Source organism: Lagopus muta, chromosome 8, assembly GCF_023343835.1.
Source record: "Lagopus muta isolate bLagMut1 chromosome 8, bLagMut1 primary, whole genome shotgun sequence".
NCBI classification, from domain to species: domain Eukaryota; kingdom Metazoa; phylum Chordata; class Aves; order Galliformes; family Phasianidae; genus Lagopus; species Lagopus muta.
Genome location: NC_064440.1, coordinates 2,036,443 through 2,064,172, shown reverse-complemented (window position 1 = coordinate 2,064,172; position 27,730 = coordinate 2,036,443). Strand labels below are relative to the sequence as shown.

Below are 27,730 nucleotides of genomic sequence, written 5' to 3'. Positions count from 1 at the left end.
GTTGCTGACAGAGCTTAATGGTGATTAAATAACTTCCTGTTACATAAGGAATCTGAGATCTGAAAGCTGCTGCTAAATGACATTAAACTCAGCATTGCTATCAGATATTAATGAGGCTGTATTATAGATGGAATTGTTGCATTACCTGTCCAGGAAGTTACCAAACAATATTGTGCTGTCATTTATCGCATCCAAAGTTGCCATCACTTGTCCACACTGCCAAACCTACACTTGTTTTTGCAGTCCAGCTGCAGGGAGTCAGAAACCCAGCTGGATATGTGTGGCTTTGTATGAGTCCGTTTCAGTTCATCTTACAATTTCTGTGGTCTGAGGGATGCTGATGTTCTATAGGAAAGACCCAACACCAGATCGCATGGAATGCTGGGTTACTGCCAAGTGCTCTTGTTCTCCACGATGCCATTTGTCTTGTGGATGCTGTAACTAACAGTACATGTCGCCGAAGTGCTGTCTTCTATTTTCCTCTGTAATTCTAACACAAGCCTTTAGCCAGCATCATGTTATTTATAGATCCGATTGTGCTGTTTGTGCTGCACCAACCTGGGAGGCTCTGCGGATGCCAGACTGTGTCTGATGAGTTAATGTCTTTATTATTAATTTTAAGTGTTTTTCTGCTACTAAGAATTACTGATGCCATTAATCTTTTCTTCCTAGAAGTGGAAAGCTAAATAACCATTTAGAAGCTGCTATACATGAGGCCATGAGTGAACTAGACAAAATGTCTGGGAATGTAAGTTTCATTTCACGTTGGCAATAATCGTGTCCCTTTTCTCTGTTTGTGTGTGTGTGTCTGCTGAGGGCTGGGATTGCTGGTTGGGGTTCCTTTCTAAGAGGGAGATTCTTTTCAGTTTGTAAAATGCTGTGGAGCTGCTGTCAATATTTTTCTTGCCTTTCAAACTATTTGCAAATGTCTGGTCCTTCTGAAAAATGAGGAAGAGGTGCATCATTTCAGTGGTCTTGCAGTTGCAGTGCTTTTTAAGAGCTGGATGCCTGCATGTAGTTCCACGTGCAGCTGACAGCTTCTGGGTGCCACGCACACTGTGGTGCTGTCTCTGGCTGCTGACAAGTCAGCCTCATTCATTGAAACCACACTTAAAAACATGGTTCTTTTGCGTATCAGACATTCTCCATATGTTGACACAGAAGCTGTCCTGACATGTAAGGTAGAGTCTTCCTGACATCACGGCCAGCAGAACCCTTATAAAAACATTCACACTGTTATTGTATAAGATCAAGAAATAGGATAAAATTTGGCTCACGTAATCATAGAATTGTGTATCTAATCACAATCATAGAATCACAGAACGGCCTGGGTTGTAATTACCACAATGCTCATCCAGTTTCAACCCCCTGCTGTGTGCAGGGTCGCCAGCCACCAGACCAGGCTGCCCAGAGCCACATGCAGCACAGTGTGCTCATCTTCGTATTTGAAACATGCCTGCAGTGTCTTTAAGACACACACAGAAATGCAAAGAAGTGTCTCGCAGTACAGCCTCCCTGATCTTAGCATCAGCAATTCTTATAGTTATTAATTTATACATTGTTTGAATGCAGAATAATTTCTTTCTCCCGATAGCCGGCGCTCATTGCTGGGGACGCGTGTACACATGCATACTTGGGAGAATGAGTAAGGCTTCACGGGAGCTGCTGGAGGACATAAAAGGAAATCTGTTCTGAACTGCAGACGTGGAGCTGACTTCAGAACCACCATGAAATATTAAATAAATTATTCAGCAGCTCTTAGTGGTTGCCATAAGTAATAACAAATCCAAAGCTTTTGGTGAAACTTGGGAATTTTATGAAGCGAGCTTGAGTTCTGATGTGAAAGCTGGATCTGACTGCAGGTCTGGTGCAAATAGTTGGGGCTGCATACAGCACGTGCATCCCTACTGTCAGTTATGGCAGCACCATCCTGCTGGTGACAGTTACCTTGCCTTCGTATCTAAATGCAGCAATGCTATAAAATTGTAAGTAATACACAGTTGATTGTGATACAGACTGGCTCAGGTGAAGGCACTGCAGCAGGACATGCTGATGGATGCGGACAAGCTGCTCCACCAGCCTGCGTGTCACTGCTTAGTCTTGATTTATATTTCAATTATCTGGTCCCAGAATTTGTAATCAGGGTTTATTTCCATGAAAACGATGATCCTTAGAAACAATCATAGGGAATCAATGATTCCCTTTCTGGTGACTTGCATTTTTTTCAGCTCCTGCAGTTCAGTCATCGGTTACACTTTAAGCGTGCAAACAAGATAATGAGCTTAAATCATCATTTCTGCTGGGAAGAGCCAGTAAATGAGCAGCAAATGGTCATGGTCTGAAGGCATTCAGGAAGGAGCCAGGAGGCGACTGACAGCACTGCTTGGGGCTGTGCAGCCTCTGCCCAGCTGTGGCCAGGAGCTGCAGCTGCCAGCAGATGGTGGTGGCACTCCATGGCCCTTCTGGCAGCGCTGTGCTTGTGCTTCATCCAGCACCGAGCTCAAACTGGAGTATTGCACGTAGTGATGAGTGGGAAACAGCTTGGTGATCAGAGCTTCTTCCTTAGTAATGCTACTGCCATCCTGAGTTTGGTAGTTTTTTTTCACGTTGCCAGTATTTTCTCAACATATAATTTTTAATTAATTGCTACTGTCAGAATGATTGATAAAGATTTGTGTCACAGAATGTGGTGCAACTGCAGTCTCAGTTCAGTTGCCACTTTCCCTGAGGTCCCAGAGCTTTGGGGCACACAGACTGCAGCAGCCAGGAGCTGCCTTCTTCTCCCCGGGGCTGTGAGGTTGTGGAACCAACCTCAAGTTGTTCCAGGGAGGGTCAGGTTGGCTATGAGGAACAATTCCTTCTCCAAAGAGCAGTCAGGCAGTGGCACAGCTGCCCAAGGAGTGGGGGTCACCATCCCTGGGGGTGTCCCAGTGCTGTGGGGATGTGGCACTGAGGGATGTGGGCAGTGGGCATGGGGGGGTGGGTGGGGGTGGGCATGGGGATCTGAGAGGGCTTTTCCAGCCTTAATGATTCCATAAGGGCAGCTGAGCAGCATCTCAGCAGTCCACAGCTCGTTTGCTTTTGGCTGGTTACTCTGACCAGTCTTCTTCACTAACCTGTAACTGTACTTATTTCTAGGTCCACCAAATCCCACAGGGAGACAGACAAGTGAAGCCTCCAAAACCCAAGAGGAGGAAGATCTCTAGATAACATTGAATGTCTTTGTTACTGGTCCAGTACTTATCAAAACGAACGTGCACATAAGTCTGTATGTAGGTATTGATATAGACGTGGTTATATCAATATTTATATGAAGACGGCCGCCGCCGCGGGGTGCTACGTGGAGTGTGGTACAGTGTGTGGATGAGCAGGAGGGAGAGAGGTTGCTGGAAAAGCCAATCAGAAATCTGGGAAGGTTACAGTAACCATGTCAGATGATTACTGAGGGGTTTTTTTGTTTTTTTGTTTTTTTTTCTATAATACTAAAATTGTGATTATAAGGAATAGTCCAAATGTTTCTGAGAAATTTTCATTGTGTATATAGATAATACAGAATTTCATGGTGATATCTGAAATGTAAATATTGTACAATATTGTCATGTACAAGCGTACCTAATGCACACTTTATCTTTTATTGTACAAAAAAATAGTGTACAAAATTCTTTGGTTTCTATTGAGTACACATACAAGAGACTACCAGTGTAAAGTGATAAATAAAAATACAGCCTAAATGCTTTTATATGATAATGTAAAAGATGCTGTTTTTGTATTTAACAGCAGAGAGAAGGCATGATTATGTAATACCTTAATTATGACATACACTTCACGCCACTGAGTGTCCATTTATCCTGTCTGTTTGGAATGAACCTTGCCTGGAAGTACTGTACTCCATTTCAGGTCTCTGTAGGAGAGTGCAACCTTGCAGATTCCTAACGGGATGTGGGATCACAGCTCTAAGTAATGATTCAAAGGCTGCAACTGTTGGTTGCATTTTTATTTACTTAACTTTTAAAGTAGAATGGTGTAGATTTTATTAAAGAAAAAAAAAAAAAAGTAGATGGGCTATTTTAGTCAGCTATTTCTGTAGTTAAGGTTTCATAGCCACCTGCTAAAGTAAAGAGTTTCTATCCCCAGTAACCCTGACCCCAAGCACCTAGGTTGATTAGCTGAAATTACCTGACATTGTGAAGCATCGCGTTGGCTGTTAATGGGGCTCCAACCCGTGACTAGTGCTGGCTGCAGATTGGTTTTGCAGAACGCACGGCATGCTCCCAGCCCTCAGAGAGGTAATCCCAGACCCATCTCACAGTCCTGAAACAGAAAATCAGGGGTGGCTTACAGAACTATTAGCAGCAGTAATTTTTATCAGTATTATGTAACATATCAGATTTATTTTATTTAAAAAGAATTATTTATACCATTAACAGATTTCTTATATATATTAATGTGGCTGAAATGTGCAGGTTAAATCTATTAACCAAATTATTTATGTTATATTAAGTGAGAAATGTGAAACAAATGTAGAAAAAATTAATACACTGCAGATTTAAAAGTCTAAAGCTATGAGCCATTATAAATTAACGAACAGAAGTGTAGCACAACGTTATTTCCATTCTAGCTCATACATTTTTCACGTGGATGGTGGTGATGGCAATGGAAGCAGTGACACCCTCTGTCCTCAGGGCTTCCTGAAATTGCTCCCAGGTCACCGCTGGCCCCCGGGCACAGCCAGAGCTCCCCTCTGTCCTCCCCCGGCCCAGCACTGGCAGCAGTCAGCATCCCGTTGGCTCCGGGAGCAGCGGCCCTGCACGCAGCCCGTGGCAGAGGCCAGCTGACCCCGAGGACCCGGCCCCCAGGGCTCCAGCACAGAGCGGTCCCTCCGGGCTCACCGCTTCCTCGTGTCTCACCAAACAGCTCTTTCTCCTCCTTCCCCAGCCCGAGGGATCGCAATAGCTACACTGGCTACAGGGGCCTGGAGCAGGAGCCCTTCCTTCCGCGGGGTAGGTTCATTTGTCATGTGTGTAACGCCACGGTCCTACATGCAAACTCATGTGGAGTGATTGTTTTTTTTCTTTTTGCGTAGCTTAGTTGGCATTTTTCTGTTGCGAGTCGACGTGTTGGTTACGTTCCAAGATTGACGCTGTCCGTTCCCATCGCAGCCCGCTTTGCTGCCGTGTGTCCCGCCTGTGTCGGACGGCCACGCCGCGGTGTGCGCCTGCCTGCGTGCGTGCCTGGCTCCGTTCGGTTGGGTTCTGCCTTTGCTTTCTGTCCTAGAGCGGAGTTTGTATCGAGCAACCTTCTTTTGGCATCTAACTCCTTAGGTTTGTACTTCCTCACCACTGTATACTTTACATCAGTAGACCATGTAAAGTATTTTTGTGCACTTGATTTCATTGGTTAATAATGGCATTGATGTGGGTGCTAGGAGTAGCTTGTTTCAGTCCATACCATTTTTTTTTTCTCTCTTTTAGAGTTTTTATGGTTTCATGTAAGCAGTTAATGTAAATATTGTGAGCATTACAGGTCATGCGGTGTTGTAACATTTTAAAAAATGTTGCACCTACTTTACAATTAAAAAACTGGTCACTCATACTTGAATTTTGCCCATAGAGCCATTTCTTTCTCTTTGCATTAAAGCCTAATATACTTTTTTGATGGAGGCCCAACCCTTCTTTCTACCTTATTATTTTTTGTTTAATAAATCTCTATTTTTTCTAATAGAAGACTTAAAATGAAACTTTAAAAAAAAAAGAAAAAAAAAATTAAGAATAATACTTTTTGCCTACTTTCTAATTTAAGAGAGAATTCCTATATTTAAAAGGTGAAAAAGAAAAAAAAAAAAAAAAGAAAGAAAGAAAAAGAAAAACTCCATTGTGGAAAGTGGAAGGAGGCTTTTGTCCGTCCGTGGCACAGTGACACAGAACCGCCCCGCGGAGCCGTGGCTCCCACTATTTATTTATTTATTGCTCCTCCGCTCCGCGGTGCCGGCGCGGTTGGGGTGTTCTGATGAAAGGAAATTATTCCTCTTTCTGTTATGGTGCATTTTGTGAACACCATAAAAAAAAAAAAAAAAAAAAAAAAATCATTTGTTTTGATGGATTTTCTTCCTATTTTCACTTCTTGCAGAGAATGTTTTGCTGGAATCAGCTGCAAAAGTAATATTCACTGAAGGAAAAAAATAGTAATTCCCACCTCTGCTGTCCCAGGTTCTCATACTCACAGTCTAAGGATTTCGGGGTTAGAAGGAACGTAACATTACCAGGTATTTCCTAACTGAGTTTTGCAGAAGGTTTCTAAGTACTGTGATACCCTTTTGGAGTCCCTGAGTTTGATGGTATAGAAGTTGTTAGAGGGCTCGTGGTGGACTGAAGTACCTTAGGCCTGCTACCTTTCTTAGCTACATTTGTATTTTGCTATGTAGGGTTGTAATGTGAGAATTCCAGAAGAGCAGTAGCATAAAAGTGCTTTTCTATTTTTAAAAAAGAAACCCATTCTAGTCTTACTAAGAATTAGAACTTTTTTTAATATCAGTTTTGTAATTTTTGATAAAGCTGTCAATATTATGATTAAATCACCAGAAAAAAAAGTTCCTGTGATGTTCTCTTCGGGGCAGGGACTGTCTCCTCTCATTGCAAAACGCCAAGCACGCTGGGACGCCCAGGCTTAAATCGGGCCGTGGGCACGGCTCTCAAATTTAATAGCAACCAACTGCCGTAACGTTGAATTAAAGGCACCAAAGCCAAGTGAGTTTGCAGCTCAGCCCACGAGCCTGGGTCCTGCCCTTAGTTGGTCCCCACGAACACGGGTAGCATCTGCAGGTAAGTTGGGAGCTGCCGGCAGCCGGGCTTTAGCTGGTGGAACCCGGGCACGGAGCCACACCAGGACATGGCGTCCAGGCCCCTCACTGTGGTCTGTGGCAGCACCAGCAGCAAGCCCTCAGTCACAGGATGCCCTGAGAACCCAGTAATGGAGTGCCTTCGATTCAGTGCTGATTTACAAAACCCCAAAACACGTAAACAGGTAACTTAGCTCCAAATTCACTGCAAGCTCAGTTTAAACCGACGTCCAGAAAGCTCTGGAAGAACGCTCAAGGCTTCCAAAAAGCCAACGGAGTGGCAGCCGCGATGTGGCAGCTGGCAGCAGTGTGCTCTGGGGGCTGGGGCTGGTGGGGAAAGCAGAGCCATCATGTACCTGCTCTAGGCTCAGAAGCAGAGGTCAGAGCTGGAGCTGTTTGCTGCCACACGGTGCGGTGCTGTCAGTGCTGCTGCCACGTGCTGCCCATGTGCTGGAAAAGTCCCACCAACCTCTGCTGCAGGCTCGAACGTGAGCTGCAAATGAATAAACCGCAGTGAGCTGAAGTGGCAGCACTTGCTATTTAATGTGCAGTTGAGAGCTGAGCAGGGGTAAGTCAGGCCTGCAGTTCCCTTCTCTCGATCCTGGGTTTTGCTCTTTATTTACTTATTATTCATATTTATTTCTTTATGAAAGAAGTTTTTGTTGTTGCTTTAAAAAAATCAGAGATTCCATTTGACTGCAAGCAGCCCCTACAAAACACGGGCTGGAGAGATTCCTTCTCTCACATTTTTACCTGCTGTGACATAAGAATTTGGCTGTAATTGAATGCTATTGCAACAGGAGATAAGGGCCAAGGATTTAGAACAGAAATAAAATTAAATACAAAGCTAAAAAAAAAAAAAATAGAACTGATCTTTCTGAAAATTTCTATTCCAGAAAAGGTACAGAATCAGAGAATGGCATAGGTTGGAAGAGACCTTAAAGATCATCCATTTCCATCCCCGTGGAGAACAGGAAGGGTTTCCCTTTCCATACTGTGTGCACAGCCCAGCGCAGTGGCACTGCAGAGTGGGACCCCCCACTCCTTTAAATAGCTAAAGGGAGCCTATAAACAGGAGGGGAATCAACTCTTTGAAAGGATTGATAATTGCAGAACAAGGGGAAATGGTTTGAAGTTGAAGGCGGGAAGATTTGGGTTGGACATGAGGGGAAGTTCTTTCCTATGAGTGGTGAGGTGCTGGAACAGCTGCCCAGAGAGGCTGTGATGCCCCGTCCATTCCTGGAGGTGTTCAAGGCCAGGTTGGATGGGGCCCTGGGCAGCCGGGGCTGCTGTGAAATGCGGAGGTTGGTGGCCCTGCCTGTAGCAGGGGGTTGGAGCTTCATGATCCTTGAGGTCCCTTCCAACCCAACCATTCTGTGATTGTGTGATTCTCCTTCCTGCAGACAAACCCCAGGGAAGCAGTAGTGCAGGTTGGCAGGAGCTACAGCAAGCAGCCGTGCATCCTAGGAACATGGAAGAATAAATGCTCCTTGTTTAAAAAAAAAATATATATATATATGTATATATATATATATATAACTTCTACTCATGTGATTCCACTTGACGTTTACTTAACAGTAAGTGAACTCTCATGCAGGTATGTAATCAGGTACAGAAAGAAGTAGCAGAACCTGGCACAACTGAGAGCCATCCAAGCAACTGAAGCCTTCTCAGATGTTACAGCCAAGGGAAGAGGTCTAGAGGAGGGGCATCTCCAGTAATCTTATTTCAGGAGTTCTCAGCTCCTCCAATGACAGATCTTTAAGGCTTTTTTTGTTTGTTTGTTTGTTTGGAAAGAAAGGCAATTTTCTGGTTTAAAAAAATATATAAATATGAATATATATATATATATATATTTCAGTTCCAGGAAAAGAATTTGTTGCTTCTGATTTTTTCCTGGGATAAGAAAACATCATAAAAATAACAAGAAGTATTGGAGTCTGCCATTACCTGTGATCAGTTCTGGAAGTTCCTCTCTGCTTCTGAGGGAAAAGAAGTGAACATTTACCCCTGAAAAATAAAAATTATCCTAGTATTACTTTGTTTAATTGTGGCTAAAAGGACAATTTGTCTTTCCATGCTTAACATATCCATGGAGTTTCAGGCCAACAGAAGTTGTAGTTCTTTGGACCAATGTTCCTACAAAAAGACACCTGAAAAAAAACATCCCCATAATGTGAAATTCATTGCTTGGGCACAGGAGTGTCCTCACTGTGTTCACAAACAGGTACCACAGCCCTCAGCTGCCCACTTAATTGTTGATATGTGGTTGCTGTCTTGGGGCTGGGGGGAAGGTGGGGAGAAACAGGGAAGGCCCAAGAGAGGCTGGAATGAAATCCTCGTCCCGTCAGAGGGAGGCACGATGGCCCCAAAGTGACAGAACAGATCTTGCCCAAGCAGGCAGATAATTCTCAGCATATGACAAAGACCATCCGGCTGTCAGTAGCTGCTTCCCAGAAATAACCATGAAGCTATATTAACCCACGTGGAAAAAAAAAAAAGGCACTGCAAGTACCCAGAAATGGTGACTGTTTTCACAAGGTCGTCTTTTGTGTTCCAGCCCAGAGGAAGGCAGTTACTGCAGAACAGAGCAGAACTACAGTACAGGTGACAAGCATGAGGTGTGTGAGCGGGATTCAAGCAGGAAACCTGGTGTGAAAAAAAACAACATAATGAACTACAGTTAAAAATATCTAGAAACAAGTCTTTTTCAGTATCTTGCTTACACTGTTAGTGTTGATCCCACCCTGGGACAGCTGTTGTTAGTTTCAGTTGCTGACAACACCCGCTTGTCTCACACTTGCTGTTCCTTTTACAGATATTCAGTAATTTATGCTATAATGAATGGCATTAATACAAAATCAGATCAGATACTGGCACATCCGCCCAGAGGGTGGGGGGATCGCTGTACTTGGGGGTGTCCCAGAGCCATGGTGATGTGGTACTGAGGGATGTGGGCAGTGGGCATAGGGGAGTTGGGCTTGGGGATCTCAGAGGGCTTTTCCAGGCTTAATGATTCCATGGTTCTGTGAAATTAGGAAAATGGAGCACTTGGGATTTCAGCTAACATCATGAGATCCTTCTGTTCATTCGCTTTTTAAGTTATGAATCTTATTGGCCCTTATGAGACAGGTGTGGGCTCACAAACCCATATGGGTTACCAGGAACCCCATAAACCAGTGGGGAGATTAACAGACACCCCCCTGAACTCCAGAAACAGGGATTGTTCTGTGCTGCTCCAAAGGGCTGAAGCTGTGCTGACATGTGCTGTAAGGACTCCTTTTGCATAATTGAAGTCTGATCGTGTAGGCGGTATTTTAAGTAGAAATTGAGCTAATAGCAGCATAAACTAGAATAGAAAATATGCTTAAATTAAAAAATAAATAAATATAAAAGAGACCATGGTGAAAGATTTACCATTCGATACCTGTGCTTTGAGTTTGTGGCTATTGGTTCATCCGGTGAAGTCTTCAGGGCAGGATGCAGAATGGGGATCCGTGTCCAGGTGTCCAAATCAGTCAGGAACTGCCCCAGGCTGCTCTGCAAGCCTTAGGAAGGAACTTACTCCTAGGGACTCCCATCTAGAGAGAAGCAGGAAAGTTTTATATGCTACAGCATGTGCTACAGTAGCAGAAAAAATGATGCTGCTCCACTTTATCCATTGGTGTGAGTTAAATAAGATTTTTTTTCCTTGAGAAATAGGAAAGAAGACAACTGGCCTGGGAGAGCAGCAGCAGGACAGCCAAAGCACCCCTTTGCTTCTCTCAGTTGCAGATGAAGCATCAAGAAAAAAGGCAGTGTTCCCTCAACCTTTACAGTTGATAGGTTGTCTATGATAGAATAGTTGACACAGACAATAATGTCTTAGAATTAAAATTAGCTTTTAAAAAGTACAAACTTCAGGAGATAAATGTACAAGTATGGTATTTGCGACTGTAATATCTGCAAGGCTGATGCTAGAAACAGCAGGACAGTAAAGTAACAAAAACAGCACCTTGGCTCCTACTTAGACACTCACTTTGCTGAGGTTCTATATAGATCCTGAATCCAAGGGTATCTTCAAATGCTTCAAATGCCTTCTCTGCTGAGGTCAGAGCAGAGTGGGAGGTGAGAAGCTGTAAAAGGTGGAAGAGTAGAAGAGCCCTGGCAGAGATCTCATTTGCACCTGTGCTAAGAGTGAAGGAGGATGAGTTTGTCTTACAGTGAGGCACAGGTAGGCATGGAAACACGTGTCCAAACTACATGTGATTGTTGCCCAAATGCTTGGGAGAGTTAGTAGGAAGCACAGTCATGTTGCAAATTAAATCTGTACAGAGCATTTCTGTCATAAGCAAAGAGGAAATTTTAGCATTAGTTTAGTTAAATATGTATTACACCCTACAGAACAACAACAAAAACATCTGCATATGTACAGATTGATCTTCTTCCCTTAGAGCAGAGATAACATCACTCGGTTCATGCGTATAAGGAAAGCAGCAAAGCACAGAAAACAACAAATTATGAATTATTCAATACAAATGTCAGGTTTTAGTCGTAAATGTAGATGTAAACCTTTTTTTGAAAGGCTAAGCATTGCCATTAAGCAAATCCATGTGACACTACATCTGTTGGCTTTCTTTTATATCATTTTATGTGTGTTTGGGAAAAGTATTGGGAGTTTTGATATTAGATTCCTGATAACATTATTTCCCCAACTTCTGCTATGTGTTGATGTAATGTTTGATCAAGGGATGAGGTTAAGACAGCAGCCACTTTAACTACCCAAGCTGTAAGGCTTCAGGTGAGAATTTGTTTTGCTGGAGAAATTGTAGTGTTGAAGTGAAGCCCCTGCATTCCATGCACTGAATGCAAGGAGTCCAATAAATGTGACTAGTGGCCATTTTCCCAGTGTCACCTCCTGATCTGACACATGCACATGATATCATACAGGACACTTTTTGAGTCAGTCTGTAAAGATTTCTTCCACGTGTGCAGGGAAAATACATTTGGATACAAATCTCTTAAGTTCTCCCCTTGAATCTGAAATCACTGATGTCTCCAGATTTTTACTGTGCACTGCTTTTTGGTCCTGCTCACAATAGAGAGTGGTAATTCAGTCCCATCTGTCCATTTCCTTCTGTATTTCTTTCATTTCAGTGTTGTCATATTTGTCCCCCACTAGCTGCACTCAGACAAAGCTGGTTTAACTTCTTGCAGCACGGGGGAACAGTGATGTTCACTGGAAGAGCTGGGAGGTGCCTGTTACTTTGAAAACAGATGAGAGGATTGTGCCAAGGGATTCCTATCTGCTCCGTGCAATCAATCTGCCCAAGTATTTCTATAGCTCTCATTATCCTGCGTGCCTGCAGGATAAGAAACTTAGAACAATTGCCCATTGTCAGTTTATGAAACAACTTTTTCATACTCCTTCCCCAAAGACTAAATACTTAATTAAAGAAATTAAAATTAATTACGGAATCTGTACAGAGAGATGCTATCGCGCCGGTCCCCGCTCTCAGCTGTGTGGGGCTGGGATATGCACCAGTCCTCAGGAGCAGAGTCCTCTGTGCTTCTACTTCAGAGGAGATCATTTCCTGTTAAGCAATACATAAATATAAAACAGGCAAAGTGAAGTTTCTAACAAACCTCAAAGCATCTCTGTGTATATTTTAGTGATTGCTCGTACTGTGTAAGCGAGAAGTTGAAAGCAAGCCAAATTCCAAAGGACATGAATGTCATATTTCTATTAATTAGCTTTAATATGAAGATGTTGCTGCCAATTATTTACAGTGATCTTCTTCCTAGCTGTTTTATATGGGTGTCTTAAGTATCTAATAAAATAACAGATTAAGCAGCGAGAGCGAATGAAGTGCATCACAAAGAGAATTGAACCTGCAGCAAAATGAATTTGATTTACCCAGTTGGAAATGTAATCAGCCCGCTGGTTTTTGACCCTAAAAGTTTTAGGAGATGAACATCTTCAAAATAAGAAATACTTTTAGAAGAGCAAATGCACCCCTTCCTCAGGATCAGCAACATGTGCAGGCAGCAAGCTGGGCTGTCCCCATCTCAGGACCAGGGGACAGGGAGCAGTGGGGCCAGCAGGTGCCTTCTGTGCCTGTACTTAGATCTGAACTTTTGAAAAGGGTTGGTGAATATTAATTAAAAGAGCTGTAAACAGAACCACATGATTAAAACGCTGACACCTGTGGGACCTGTTTGGTGGGAGCAGTCACAGGTAAACAAACAGTAATGTTGCAGCTGTGTAAATGTGAGCCTCTGGTTTTGTGGGTTTGGAGTGAAGCTCTCCTGGGCCTGGAACAGTAGAACAGAAAACGAATGGCATTCGTTCCCATTAGCTCCCTAACAAGCAGACTGCAGGGGAGCAGGCAGTGTGGGCAGCACACCATACAGTAGGTGGCATCATCCAGGTAGTACCTCCAAGCCACTCTCATTCTCTCTGTGGCAGTGGTCCAGCAGTCTGACTACTTCACCATTGCTGAAAAACGGAAGATGCTTTGCATGCTCCCTGCCTTCAGCCCTGCACTGTCCCAATTACAGCTAAATAAGATTTTTTCATTACACTTTAGCCATCAGTACGAGTGCAACTTCTAGGTCATCATTTCAGTAATCTGAACAGACAATACCCAGCTTCTTCCTGAAACATGACCAATAAACGTGTTACTGAGCTCCTGTTTCCAACCTTAATGATTCTAGGATTCTGTGGCCTTTTGCTGTGAGGCTGACATCGTTGCTTGTTGATTTTTTTTTTGTGACCTCTTACCAGAAAGAGATTTCTCCTTGAGAATTTCCATGAGCTATTGGTTTGCTAAGTCAAAAGGGTTTACTTCAGCTTTGTTCTTCAGCAAAGCAAAAACCATGCAAAGCACACCTCCTGACCAAAGATAGCATTTCTTCTGCTTGTTTCTGGATCATGCAAATAGGTTAAATCTCTAGAAGTTTGTATTCCTCAGAAAAAATGCAAGTTAGAGAACAAAGTTTCTTTTAAAGCTCAGATATTACTGCTACAAAAAGGCATCAGAGCCCATTATTTTCAAGTAAATAAACAACAGCCTGAGTTGTTCTCTGCTATTCTGGGAAATAGCTCCTCTTAACTGAAGTTTCGCATTATTTTTTTGTTTGAAATTTGAATCAGCTCTTACTTAAAACCTGTAGACAATTGCATCTGTTCAGTTTTTCAGTGACTTCAGGGAAGCTTTTCTTAGTGTATTCTCCCAGAGCATCTTCCAAAGAGGTATGTTACAGCCACAGTCTGCTGAGCTGCTCCCTGCTCCCAACCAACCCAGCCAAGCCCCTCGCATCAACTGCTCGTGCTTCCTATACACTGACATATACACCCCTCTTAGCAGCTAGAATTAGAATCTGACACTGGGTTTCAGGCTGTGAAGTCTGAATACAGAAAATTGATACAAAATATAGTGTTATAAGGCATGCAGCTGATTGAGGTGATCACTGGACTGGTGACTGACTTCCGTATTCGCAGTCCCAGGACAGAAGCAGAAACCTGATCTCTTAGCTGAGGAACATGCCTGGCAGTACTATTTCTAAAGCTCCTACTGCCTGCAGTATTGGGAGAAGTTCAGTTGACTTTCAGAACAGCCCCAGCTGGTTCTTAACAAGCCCCATAGTGCGGCCCATCTTGTCCCTGAATAACATGGTATGTGTGCCTCCTTCACTGGGATTTACATCTTCGGAGGGCTTCAGCTATCCTCTCTTTTGAGCAGTCCTGATCCACAGCTCAATCAGCTACAGGCCAAAGGCAGTTGGTAAAGGTATTTCCCAACAAAAGCCACAATAAACATCACTTATTTTCTTGCTCATTTGTTTTGTTGTGTGATCTTGCTCAAATAAGAGCACAGACAAGCAACGAGAAGATCTGATTTTCAGTATTGCTTACGTTGTTGGGAGTATTTGCTTTACCACATTACAACCTCTTCTTGCTTTGCTGTCCAGTACTGGACAAGTAGTTGCTTTTCTGCATCACTGTGCAATACTGGAGAAAGAAAATGAAATTTTGTCAAAGTTTCATCTTCTGCTAGGACACAATTTAGTGGAAATATCCTCTAACAGCTTGAGTTGTGCTTTCCCCTGCTACACTAATTGGTTTGTGTTTCAAAATATAAACCACTACGAATAATGATTCTCTCACGAATCCAGAGGTACCTCGTGTTTATACCAAAGGAAGTTTATAATATTGAAGAAATATGTTGCATTTCAGTCTTCTCATGACAGCTGCAGCTGATTCAATCGTTGTTACTAAAGAATATCCACACAAGTCACCATCTCTGTCTTTTTAGAATCTTCATTGCAATTTTGCAAAAAAATTTGCCACCTTCAATCTCTGCACGTGTTACAGACCCTTCCTATTGATGTCAGCAAATGTCATTTGTTGATTGCATATTTCTTCTCAGTTCAGCTATCAGTCTTTGTTTTAAGACAGTTAATTGTTGCCATAGTTCTGATCTGTATTTCAGACAAACATATGTTAACTCGGCTTGTTGGAATTGACGAGTGAGGGTATATATTGGGAAGTGGTGTGGGTTTGAAGTGGGATTTGCTTTGATATTTCTGTGCAAATCCATGTGATAGCTCACTGACTCACATAGCTGAAAATAGGTAATGATATCAACTACAGAATTCTTTGTAGTTGTTTCTTTTTTCTTTTCCTTTTCTTGCTTAGCTAGCTGCTCCTCAAAAAATTCAGGTCATTACTCAAATCTGTGCTTAGACTAAAATGCCAGATAGCATCGTTCTTACTCATTGATGAATCACACTGGAACAAATTTTGGTCCCACTGAACAAACTATGTGTTGGCTTAGTCATAAGTCTGTTTGGCAATCACGTGTCATGCTTCGATGAAGCACTTGCTTAAAATCATTACTTTGAAAATATATTCTAGAAAATTTGCATGTAGGAAGATTTAAGCCAGTTTACGTATTTAAGATTATACTGGATACTTCTCAAAGCAAAACTTGAGAACTGAAAATCCTACCCAAAATACAGGCTCTGTTGTTATCCCCAAAATACATTTTGTGTTAATCAGAGAGGAATCAAAGGAGTTACAACTATTGAGCATAAGAATATTAATCTATCCATCTAGAATACAATTAACTGCTGTAAAACTGAGTTGCTAGTGAAATGACCTGTTCTGTGCTGTTAAAGCATTCTCAAAACCTTCTCCTTACCATTCTTTGCTGGTTCTGTTATTCTACATACAGATGCTTTATTTACCAGGTACAGGTTGTCACACTGAGCCACGGCAGAAGAGTGAAGTCATCAGAGTAACCACGAGACTGCAGAGGAGGCTGAGAATCTCAGGCAGCTTCTTGCATCCCCAACAAAAGCAAACTTCAGGAGCAAAACAGAGAGGTAATTTAGTGGATTAAACTAACAGAACAGATTTTAACAACATACCTAAGCAGACTGCTGGAGATACCTGAAATTAAACTTGTTTCATCAAGTCTGTTCCTAAATTAATCATAAATATTGTTTTGTGGAAGTGTCTGGTAACAAACAGCTGCACTGGGTGTGGTGATGCCAGCCTGGCTGCCTGCCACTAACCACACCTACGGGAGCAGAGCACTCAGTATCCCCACATCCTGTGCCCTGGTGCTGCTGACATCAAATTGACCTTTCTTGAAGATTTTGATATTTTGCTTGCTGCTTTTCCTATGAACATTGCAAACTTGCACTGAATCTTTCAACCTGTCACCAAACGGCTCTTTAACCAAGAGGGCTCTTGCACCCAGGATAACAGGGATTTATCTGAAATTGCACTTTTAAAAAATGGGCACATAAGCTAGGAGTTGTAAAGAAGAAAAGCATTCGAAAAAAAAACCAAACAAACCAACCCCATGTATCTTAAAAGAGAGTGCCTGTGAAATTTCATTGAAAGGAAGTGCAGGAACCATGGTGCAGGAACTGCTAGGTGCTCCAACAACCACGAGTCTGATGTTTTCACTGAGTGTTATGAAGCTACAAAGAATAGATTCTGTGATGGACAGATGATGTTCAGAGTGGTGTGCTGTAATCCAAATGGACTACAATGCCTCAAAACTCAGCGTGACCCTTAGGGAAAAGTGGCATCGCATCTGATGCTGTAGAAAGCAACAGCTCTTACGTGAGCTGGAGGAACACAGAGCAGCCCTGGAGCAGCCTTTCCCTGCAGAGGAAAGAATACCTGTGTTGTCCATCAGAAAATTAATAATCCCAAAAATGAGCAAAGACCTACGGTTTCTTTTTTGTGGTTGTCTTGTCATATATTGCATCTGTTCCCTTTCAAATTGGCAATCAGAGAAGAACAAACCATGGTGCCAGCAGGAAAAGAAAGCTGCCTGCAATACCATAACTTGCCAATTCAGAATATTTTAATATGCACTGAGTGACACAAGGGCACTGCTTTATTAATAACCCTTTGAGTTGGTCATCTTGATACCTGAAGTTAGAGTGAAACTCATGAATCTGAAACTCATCAGCACACCAAAAAATCAGGGTTAAACAAGTTAAGGAATACAAATATTGCTGCAGGACACCGAAAGCCCCATTCTCTGCAGGGAAAATTGTGTTCATAGAAACTCCTGGTGGTCGGGAGCTTGGAGAGCTGAGCATGCTGGTTATTTCAGCTTCAGCTTGAGTTTGTATCACACGTTAACCACAGATATCACTGAAGCAAAGTAAGACAGAAAATAAATAGGAAAATCTTAGGTAAGAGCTCCTTTCATGGTCACTCTTCCAGGAGAAGGTGTGTTGTTATTTTTGTTTCAGCTCTTATCAGAGTAAGTGATAAGTATAATAACAATATAATAATGCAACTGATCTATAAGAAGAGCTTTTTGGATAGGCAAAGCAGCCCTGCATTCATAGACTGTAGAGGGTTTCCTCATCATTGCACACATTGCTCACTGATGGGCAGATCTGAGCTCTACGTTCAGATCCAACTCATAGGTAGGATTCCATTAATAGGCAACAGATAATTTTGAGTTAAATACAACATTTTCTGATGGCTCAGCAAGTCCATCTGCATCTTGGATACTGAGTGGGAATGTCACCTACCTTAGTAACCACAAATATTTGAGCCACACCTGACAATGTGAAATTGCTTGTGAGAAAGGGAATTAGATAAAAATTAGAGGAAGGCTTGGAATCCTTCAGAACCAAAACAATAATTAATCTTTCTGTCTTTTTGCTTCCGATTTGTCATATAAGAAAAATTACTATTTTTTAACATTTCTTGCTGTGTATTTTCTGTCTCACAAATTGCTCTCATGCATATCCTTTCTAAAACTACTGTCTGTTAAAAATCTAATGAGGCCTAGGGGAGCGTTTTGTTAAAAATAGATTATAAGATTCTTTTCAAGCTCGTAAGATTCTTTTCAGGCTTAGGTAAGTTTTATATTATCAGCACTTTGGGGAGGAAAACAAAGATTTTGTGCGCCAGGAGTATCAGAAAGTTTGATACCAAATCTAAACCTGTGACATCAAGAAAAGCTCACAATTCACGAGCAAATGCTGAATGCTTGGGCAAACTGGAAAGGTTACCTCGGGCTTCTTAAAGACCTATGCTAAAACTCCAGCATCGTTTACTTCATACAATGGCAGTAATCTCCATTTCTGAATTTCTCCTTTGTTTCTATGAATGATTAGTGACACTATTCACAGAAGTACTGAACCAGACACTGTTTTGTCTTACAAGATTTTTCCTACACTTGGTGTAGCCAGAAACTCTTGGTGTCCTGATATTTAATCTCATAGACGTTATTCAGGATGCCAGGATTAGAAATTCCCTATAATCCCTGTAATCAAGTGTTGCATATTGCACTATTACTAGAGCCATCGTAGTAAGGCTCAGTAGCACAGAGCAAACCTTGCCAAAAGCTTTCTTGCATTACATCACCGTGCCTCATGGTTGGGTAACACAGAAAGTGAAATGCCTGCAACTCGTTTTCTAGTACTGTTGAACAATGCCTGTCTCTTCAGATATGGTTCCACATGATATAACTTACCTTTTCTGTTCTTTTCTTCTTTTCAGCTATTTTCAGCTGCTCCCATTCCTTACAGCAGCTCTCCTGACCTGCTGGTTGCCATGTACACATCACTAGCATTTCCTTTAAAACAAAAGAAATTACTTATGAAAATAAACACCACCTCTTCCTATCAATCATTTTTCTATGTACACTGAGTAGCTGACAATAGGAAAGCTTACTTAAAAGCCTAAGTAGAATAGTCAGCAATCCTCCCTCTTCACCAATGACCTGCGGTGGAACCAAGATCCTTGCAGTGCAAGGGGTGTTTCGGTGCAAGCACTTTCCTCATTCACCTGTAATCAGGTAGCACTGAGCTATCAAAAGTTTCACCATCTCAGCTTGCAGTTATCTAACAGGAATGAAGGTACAGCAGCACGCACATCCTTTCACATGTCCACGCTTGCTGTGGCTGCTGTGTAACCACTGCTGAGACTCATCAGAGTGAATGCAGGCACAGAGAAGTGCTCTGCCCATGGGCTGCCTTAGCAGACCCCAAGGACTGCCTGGGTAACTCTGAACCCCTCCAGTGAGGGGTCAGTGAGATGGCCTTACTGCACCACTCCAGCAGAGAGATAAATACATCAATATCTTACTGAAAATACTTACGACTAAACAATTTTTCTTCAGGGTTCTCCATTCCTATTTGACTACATGTTTTTATGGTAGTTGCACATATATTGCCTTGAGTTATCTATAAATTGCATTTGCAATTTTCCACAGCTTTCATATGAAACTCAAACATGAAGGCATCACCTTACTTAATGAAGCTTAGTTTTGCAGACAGTGCTGTTATGTCCAAACACCAAACCTGAGCTCAGGACACGAGGACAAGACTCTCCACATCCAACTTCAGGAACACGTAATCAGACTCAGCTGTATGAAAATACCCTCTAAAGCTCAAGTCAACGTGAAACAAAAGCTTCCAGGGGTGTGACTGCCATTACTCACACAGTGAGACACAAGTCCTGAACATCCAGAGATACCTTTTTTAATGGAACTAATTCCTCTCTTTACCTGCTCCTGGCTTTCCACCATTTGAGTTCACATCCTTATAATGGTGTCTCCCAAGGCAGGTGTCTCCTTGTGGTGCACCACACCACCCACCTCAATGGGAAACATGCTCCTCACTCTTTCAGAAAGGGTTTGACTGTATTCCCCCCCCCAAAAAAAAACAAGTGTAAAGAAGCTGAATGTGTAAGAAAGCAAACTTCTCCCATCTTTCCAGGAAATAATGGCACTTAATTCCAAGCAAATCCCTGAGCTGTGCTCAGCTCACAGCATTGCTCCTGAGGAAGCAATAGCTGGACTAGATGTGTGGCTTCCCTGGAAGTGAGGCTTTGCATGCAGTTGTGTGTTTATCATATGCACACTGTACATGTATTGGGGTGTTTCTGAATCACTCATCAAGCAGGGAACAGTGAGCAGGAGAAGGAAATACTGTTTGCATAGTAAGAGCCTTCTGCATGTTTAAAACAGCCCTTTGCAAGGAACTACAGAAACCTGGAGCTCAGATACACTTCTACATCTGTATGTTCACTGCATAAATGACAAGAGAAGACTAAAAACTTCTGTTGTTGTGAATTTATGCACAGAGAATACAGTACAAACAGCACTGCCTCTGCACTATCCATTGTCAATGTGACACTTTCATTTTCCTTTTCACTTTTCTTGGAACCAAGCTAATATTTCTGTCTATAGTATCACAGCAATGGTGTTGAGAGACACTTGTTTTTCTCTGCTTGTTTTCGGTCCCATCTTCCAGAAAAGTGACACGCAACTTGCCTCTAATGAGCATTACATATGAAAGATGCCTTTCCCCACACTGCTGCTTCAGATCAGGCTGAACCAAATCCTATCAGCCCCAGAACTGGGTGGGCAGGAAGAATGCTGCTGTTTTTATCAGCGTGACAAATGACTTTATCTGGACCACTGTTCCAGAAAGCAGTGCTTACTGTGATGTTTTAGGGGAGCATGCAGCTTTTGGAGCATTTCTGTTCCACGTATCTCCTGGTTTCTTACTTTTACTGGTGCATGCAAATGCGTTTTTAGAAAGCAGATCCACTTCTACCCTTAAGGTAAAATTCAGCAGAACGATGAAGGTTTTAAAAGGAAAGGGAGCACCCCACGCTGCTGGGGCAGTTTTTCACAGATTCCACTTTAGGAAAATTCCCTCACTGTTCTGGGTTCTGAATTAAAATCCCACAGTTTTAATGTTCTGTGATTCTTGGTTTTTTGGCCTAGCAATGCCACAGATGTACCTGGGAAGTGGCAGAACACGTGGGATTTTATGACTTTATTAACACATGCTGAGGAGCTCCTCAAGACACAAAAGATACCAACAAGATGTCGCATTTGCCTCGCAAGCTGCAAGATGTTGGGATAAGTTTGTGGACATCTGTAAAGTCGATTTTTCACGTTTTTCTCTGCTAGATTTTTCTGGGTGACATAATAAATGTCTCTTTGTAAGGCCTACTGTTACTTTCAAAACCTTAGCAGCAGGGATACAATACTCATTATGTACCAATTACAACAGCGATTTCCTCGTTCCAGGCATAACCACTGGTTTCCTCTTTACCAGTCGCTGCACTGCAAGGCTGCCTTGTTCCTGGTGGTAAAACAAGTTGCACTGAGTCACACAGCACGTGCCTTGCAGCAGTGAAAGCTGGCTGCTCAGTGACCAGGAAGAGAGCAGCTCGGTCGCTCCCGCACCTCATCTGGTTCTGCTTAGTGCCAAAGGCTTTTTGTTTTCTTTGCTTTTGTTGTGTTGAGGGGAAGGGAGAAACAACAGGAGAGAGCGGTTGTGTGTCCTAAGAGAAATACGGATCTGTGCTGAGATTTCCTCATGTACTAGAAGAGGGTTGGTATGCTATGCTATACATCTCCTGCTCACTTTCATATCTTGTGTTTAATGACACAAAGCTGTTCCCCCCAAGCCACGAGGCAGCCTGCCCACCCGGGTGTGAGCATCTGAGGCAGGAGACTGAAGGGAACACGTCACATCTTCACTGCAATATCCACCATGCCACATTGGTGCTGCTGCTCTGGAATCTCCTCTCCCCTCTGATGTGTCCAACACCAAAGCAGACACCACTTCACTCATTTTTCAATGTTAAACAATGTCACATCCAGGCTGGATGTGGCTCTGGGCAGCCTGGTTTGCAACCCTGCACACAGCAGGGGGTTGGAACTGGATGAGCGTTGTGGTCCTTTGCAACCCAGGTCATTCCATGAGTCTGTGATTCAAATATGTTCAAATCAGTGGCGATTGCTGTAATTTCAATACACGTATCCATTTTGAGCCATGAAGATCCTTATTCCAAACACTTTGGTGGTAATATTTTAGAACACCTCTCTATATTTAAATGCAGGAGTTTTGCTGTATATTCGCTTTTAAGATTCCTGTATTTCTGAGCCGCGTTAAATGATTTTGGCTCATGATTTTACTTGATGCTCTGCATATCCTCTGTGCAATTGCTGTGTGACAGAGATGGATACAGGCATGTAAGCATGAAGAACAAATTTCAGCTGATGCAGTAAACGTTAATGTCTTTACAAGCACCTAAGAATGACCTCTCTTAAAATGAATGTTTTCGCAACCCTAGAGGTTGATAGCTGTTGGGCAAACTTGTTTTTCTATGAAGGCTATGTCATCTAAGAAAGCAGTGTGTCATTTGGCTGTGTACTTCTATGGAGGATAATTCTAAGACAAATACATTTGATTTCATAATTGTACTGCTGTTAACTTGCTTGCTGAATTGGGTCATAAAAGGCAACAGTCTCCGTAGAGTATACATTTCTCTTTTGACTAAGAATCCACAATAGGATTACAGTAAGAAACAACTGCCCAGGGTTCTTTAATGAATCAGTGACCTCTCTGAATACCTTTGCTAATCTTCAGACAGAAAGTATACTTTCCTTTTACATCTATTTCTTGACAAAGATATTTTTAGTATAAAAGTAAATGAGGAGCTTCCGGCTGCTTTCTAGCTCGAGAATCTTTCATCATTTTACCTTCCTGCTGTAGTTTTGGGAATCAGCTATTTCCATAGCTTCCCTTTTATTTAGTTTTATATGGTGCCCGTTGTTGGGATGAAGATTTTAACTTAATTTTCTAATTTTTGTTCAGCTCTTTAAATGCCCCGAGAAGCTATTCCATACCAGATTTCACATTTTGGCTGATAGGTTTTGGTAATCTTAAAGAGGAAAACGTGCAGAGAGCCAGTTGCTTAAAGCCTTTGAATAATTTGAAATAGAAATGGTTTGGAACAGCTGATACATTGAACTCCAAACATTAGCCACTAAGAATGCTTAGTAGCTACTTTGATCAAGCTCTTTTTCCTGACAAAACTCCCTTTGAAATGAATAGGACAGAGGTTTCTTTCATTTCAATAGGAGTTCTCAGACCTAGGGAGAAAGAAGGACTTCATAACCTTTAAAAAGACTCCCCTAGTCCATTCATATATCTCCTGGAAAGCTCAGCACTTTTCCTTGTGCTGAAGTTACTAAGCCAGCCTCCTGGCTGCTTTTAGGTTCCCTTCCAGTGAAGCTTTACTTAAACATGAGATCCAAATACTCTATAATGAGGCTGCTGCTGCTGCTACCAAGACAGGAATCCCAAATGTACAATAGCTGTATGAGTGACTTTGGAAATATTTGTTCATGGGATCATCAGCATCGCTGTCACAGGGATTTCTCCACATCCTCATTGCGAGGATCTGGAATGCTGCAGAACACAAAGATAATTTTCTGTACATTTCCAATCTTGGGGATTATTTTTGAGTATTTACAGTCAAGTCTTCAGCATCCTAATACTCTCATTATCTTTCAAGACTTCAGTCGTTTCTAAGGAACTACTCCATGCCTTTGCAGAGGCCACTGACCACTGCTGGCTATCTGTGTTTCTATACAGTCCACACATTTCTTTAAAAACATCTGGTACTCACAAGGAAACAACCTATAAAACAAATAATCATTACATGCTCATGACATCACATTTCAATAACATACACTGACAATTCTTCATGTCACCATAACCTTGACATCAAAATTTTGGCTTTTGCTTGATGTGACACTAATGATCCAAGATGTACATTTCATCAATGAAAAGCAGAAAACACTTGCAAATAAGCTGCCAGATATTGCAGTTCTTCAGGCAGCTATGCTGTGAGCAAGCATTCCTGGTGCTAAATGTTATGCAGGTGTCTGTAATTAATTGTCACAATTCAACTGCTCAAGTTTGAAATGTTCTTTGGGGCTCTTTTTCGCCATCAAAAGCAAATTATCTAGAGGTCAGGTACTGCTCACAATACTTTTTATTGCTTGAATTATTCAGAAAACCTGTAATATTTTACAGGATGAGGAGATCTAAGGATGTACAGAAAAGATGTATGGTTCTGGCTTAAAGCTAAGCTACACTAAGTATTAATGTAAGTTGAAACTTTAGTTTTGGGCATGTTCAGATATATGCAGTGGCTTTTTGAGCTACATGAAAAAACTCCAGCACACTGCAGGGCAAAGTTCTAAAAGAATTGCATTGTTTGTGGAAATAAAATAATGGGATGAGTTCAGAACTAAGAGCCACCTTAAGGGTAAATGCGTTGCATTTCTGTTCTTTTGTTATTGCTGTTGCTTAAGCTGTGGAAAAGAACAAAATGCACAGAAAAAGGAAAGTCCTTGTCTTTTAACTTCTTGAAGAAGTATTTCAGGAGGAACTGCCTGTTCCACAAAGCTAACCTCACCTTATAAAGCATGTTATCTCTACAGCAGGGCTGTAAGAGAACCCACATAATACAGAAAACTCAGGAACCATGAGCTGAAAATGCACTTCATTTTCTTAAAGTGGAATTCATCCCCCTTTTAGTTTGTCAACTGTGTAGGGGAAGTTCACATTTGAGTGCAATTTTAACTACCTGTTTTAACTTGTGAAGCTGGGTCCTGGCAGGTGAGGTCGAATGCAGTTCATCGTTTGCTTTAAACACTCAGTTTAGCAGCTGATAATTAAGACAACTTCAGACAGTTGCCCGGTGTGGGCACAGTCACAGTATTTTCATTCTTTAATTAGATCATCATCAAAATGCTAACCTAGCTTCTGAGCTTCCAAGAGCTACAGAGCTCTCTTTGCTACCACCTTCATTTAGATGAAACAGTTAATATCACTATCCTTATGACAGCTTTCAGTTTCTCAGACGCAGCTGTTGGGCTCTGATTGTTCTAAGGAAGATGCACAAAAGTGCCGTTTCCAGCTCAGGATTAATTTCACTTACAATCTCCTGATTGTTGCTGCACAGTAAGACTGAGAAACTAAAGCTGTTGCACAAGTGCATTGCAATTACTCTTTGGAAAATGGCAACCATCTGCCTCTACCAACCACTTGTGAATCACTTTGGTGATAGCAAACCAACGTCAAGTGTTCGAAGTCTGGCTGCTTCCTATAACTACTGAGCTAAAAGCTACAGAAATGTTAAACATTCCTGTAAAGGGGAAGATTGCTGAATGCATCTCACACAAAGTTTGGGCTACTACAAGCAAGACTGGTGTTGAGTTCTGAACTGCTTTACGATGAGCTTCTGTGTAAAAGGGTGTTAATTCCAATGCAAGTCAAGAATTGTCTGTGAACACAAAAATGTTTAAGGGAATTATAAGTAAGACTTACTAGACTGGGATGCACTATATCTTCTCTGTTCCTTTCCTCATCAATTTAAAATTTCATTTCTTCATATTTGTACTACATAACTGAACATTAACCTGATGCCTTCATAGGAGTATCTAACATAATTTTCAGATTTCTTTCCCAAGATAATTCTGATCTATGTGACATAAGCACAAAGTTATTTCTGCTTTTTTTTTCCTCTTCTTGTGAGTTAGTGCATTTGTTCCATCTTCCTTATCTCTCTCTAGCTGACAGAATTCATTATTCTTCATTTTGTAAATCACACGTTTATCAAGAACAGTATACACTTTCTATATAAAACCACATAGATAACAAATGCATAAGGTAACCAAAAATCAACTGCATTTCAGAGACTAAACTTTTTTGGACAATCTTTTGTGTTTGTTTTTTGTTTTTCTTCTAAAAAAGAAAAATGGAATAGAATCTTAGATACAGTCAACACTGTACTCCAAAGTGTGACATGGTCAAAGCTTATCAGCCTAACAGTGTCAGTTTATTCCGGGGCCAGCATATTGCAGTGACAACCCCTGCAAGAGTTCTAAGGTGGAAAGAAGAAAAAGCAGCCCATCTGATCTCAAGATATCAATATTTATGATGTCAATATAATATGGAAGTGATGATGTATTGGAAACGTGACGGGCTTTGCAGATTTTTTCACACAGAGGGTGGTGATGCACTGTTACAGGTTGCCCAAGGAGGCTGTGGATGCTCCATCCCTGCAGGCATTCAAGGCCAGGCTGGATGTGGCTCTGGGCAACCTGGTCTGCTGGTTGGCGACCTGCACACAGCAGGGGGTTGGAACTGGGGGAGCATTGTGGTCCTCCTCAACCCAGGCCAGTCTATGATTCTATGACTCTATGATAAAGCAATATATTGGGTAGATGTGAGAAGATCTGGGACACCGGAGGACTGTGGCTTTGTCTGTATGGGGACTTGGGCTTAGTCTCTCCATGTTGAGGACACTCTTCAAAAATTTGGATGCCTTGTTCCTGTTTAGCTGTTCCTGTTTGTGTATTTTGAAAGAGGGAGAAAACAAACAGGAGCAAGGCATTTTTACAGCAGAAGAGCACAAGCGAACACACTGCTCTGGACATGCAGACAACACAAAACAAGAAACTCTGTAATTTGCAGCATGTGGAACTTCTGCACCTCTTCAAGATTAAATCCATGTAGAGAGTACTACATGAAATCCTTGAAGGAATATTTTTGAACGGGCACGAGTTTGTTTCTGAAATGTTTGTCTGTAATATTAATTGGAGTGTATGGCTTTTACCCCTTCTCCTTCTGCACAGCATGTGAGAGCTCTGAGGGCAGGGAGCTGCAGGCAGTTTAATTTAATCATAGAACATCCCGAGTTGGAAGGGACCCACGAGGACCAGCGAGTCCAACCCCGTTCCCACAGAGCATCAGTCAATCCCTATGGCTGAGGTTGGTGTCCCAGCTCTCCCTGAGCTCTGGCTGCCCTGGGAGCTGTGCGCTGCCCACAGCCTGTCCCTGATATCCATCCTGAACCTCCACGGCTAACTTTTGTTAGCCTAACTGTATTTAGAAATGTGTTTTAATCCCAAAGTACAAGGAAGGAGCACGCTCAGGCTCACTACCAGCAGCTTTTGCTAAGGCAAATCCTGACGAGTGTCACTCACTGGTCTGACCCCAAGAAATCACAGCCTGGGCAGCACCTGATCGTCCCAGTTTTCCCATTTGTTAAGTTAAAACCGAAACAAAACACCTTTAAAGGTAAAAATGCGGCACCTGCAAAACTCCCTGCAGTCCTTCACTGTGAAGTAGAGCTGCTGAGGGGCACGGTGACTGACTGACTGACACTGACTGGGCGGGCCGCCTTCCCGCTGTCTCAGCACTACCCGCTCCTTCGGGCAGATCGGTGAGCCGAAAGCCCACCTGGAGAAGAGCGGAGCCCCCGGGCTGACTGAAGCACGGAGAACCGAAGCATCCACCCGCCCTATTCCTCCTCGGCTCTCCTCAGCACCGCCTCTGACTGCGCGCGCAGCGCGGCCACCGCCTCCTCCCTCCTTCCGCCTCCCTCCCTCCGTCCCGTCCTCCCCCCCCCCCCCCCCGACTCTCGCGGTGGCTGCCGGGATCGCTGGCCGCTTTGGTTAATGTCCGCCATGTTTGCCATGGCGCAGGGAGCGGATCGAGCGAGCCCGGCGCGGATCTAGGGCTGCGGGGCGTGCGCTGTGAGCT

At 42.5% G+C, this 27,730-nt stretch overlaps 1 protein-coding gene and 2 long non-coding RNA genes across 11 annotated transcripts in view; 1 reads left to right on the top strand and 2 right to left on the bottom strand.

Annotated features, from left to right (window-relative positions):
* The window catches only part of MBD5 (methyl-CpG binding domain protein 5), a 128,169-nt gene extending 124,430 nt beyond the window's left edge, over positions 1 to 3,739 (top strand). For all 9 annotated transcript variants that reach the window (XM_048954066.1, XM_048954065.1, XM_048954061.1 and 6 more), the window contains 2 exons: positions 673 to 748; positions 3,139 to 3,739. In XM_048954066.1, the coding sequence (XP_048810023.1) occupies positions 673 to 748; positions 3,139 to 3,210 (148 nt within the window). In that variant the 3' untranslated portion in view covers positions 3,211 to 3,739. The remainder of the gene's footprint in view (positions 1 to 672; positions 749 to 3,138) is intronic.
* Positions 3,740 to 6,836: 3,097 nt separating this feature from the next.
* On the bottom strand, positions 6,837 to 11,582 carry LOC125697219 (uncharacterized). Its single transcript, XR_007378730.1, has 4 exons — positions 10,263 to 11,582; positions 9,351 to 9,484; positions 8,786 to 8,845; positions 6,837 to 7,328 (listed from the first exon to the last, which is right to left on the bottom strand). It is a non-coding gene; the product is annotated as an uncharacterized LOC125697219 (long non-coding RNA).
* A 48-nt stretch (positions 11,583 to 11,630) lies between these two features.
* On the bottom strand, positions 11,631 to 27,496 carry LOC125697220 (uncharacterized). Its single transcript, XR_007378731.1, has 4 exons — positions 27,281 to 27,496; positions 18,838 to 18,939; positions 16,021 to 16,183; positions 11,631 to 12,408 (listed from the first exon to the last, which is right to left on the bottom strand). It is a non-coding gene; the product is annotated as an uncharacterized LOC125697220 (long non-coding RNA).
* Positions 27,497 to 27,730: the final 234 nt, after the last annotated feature.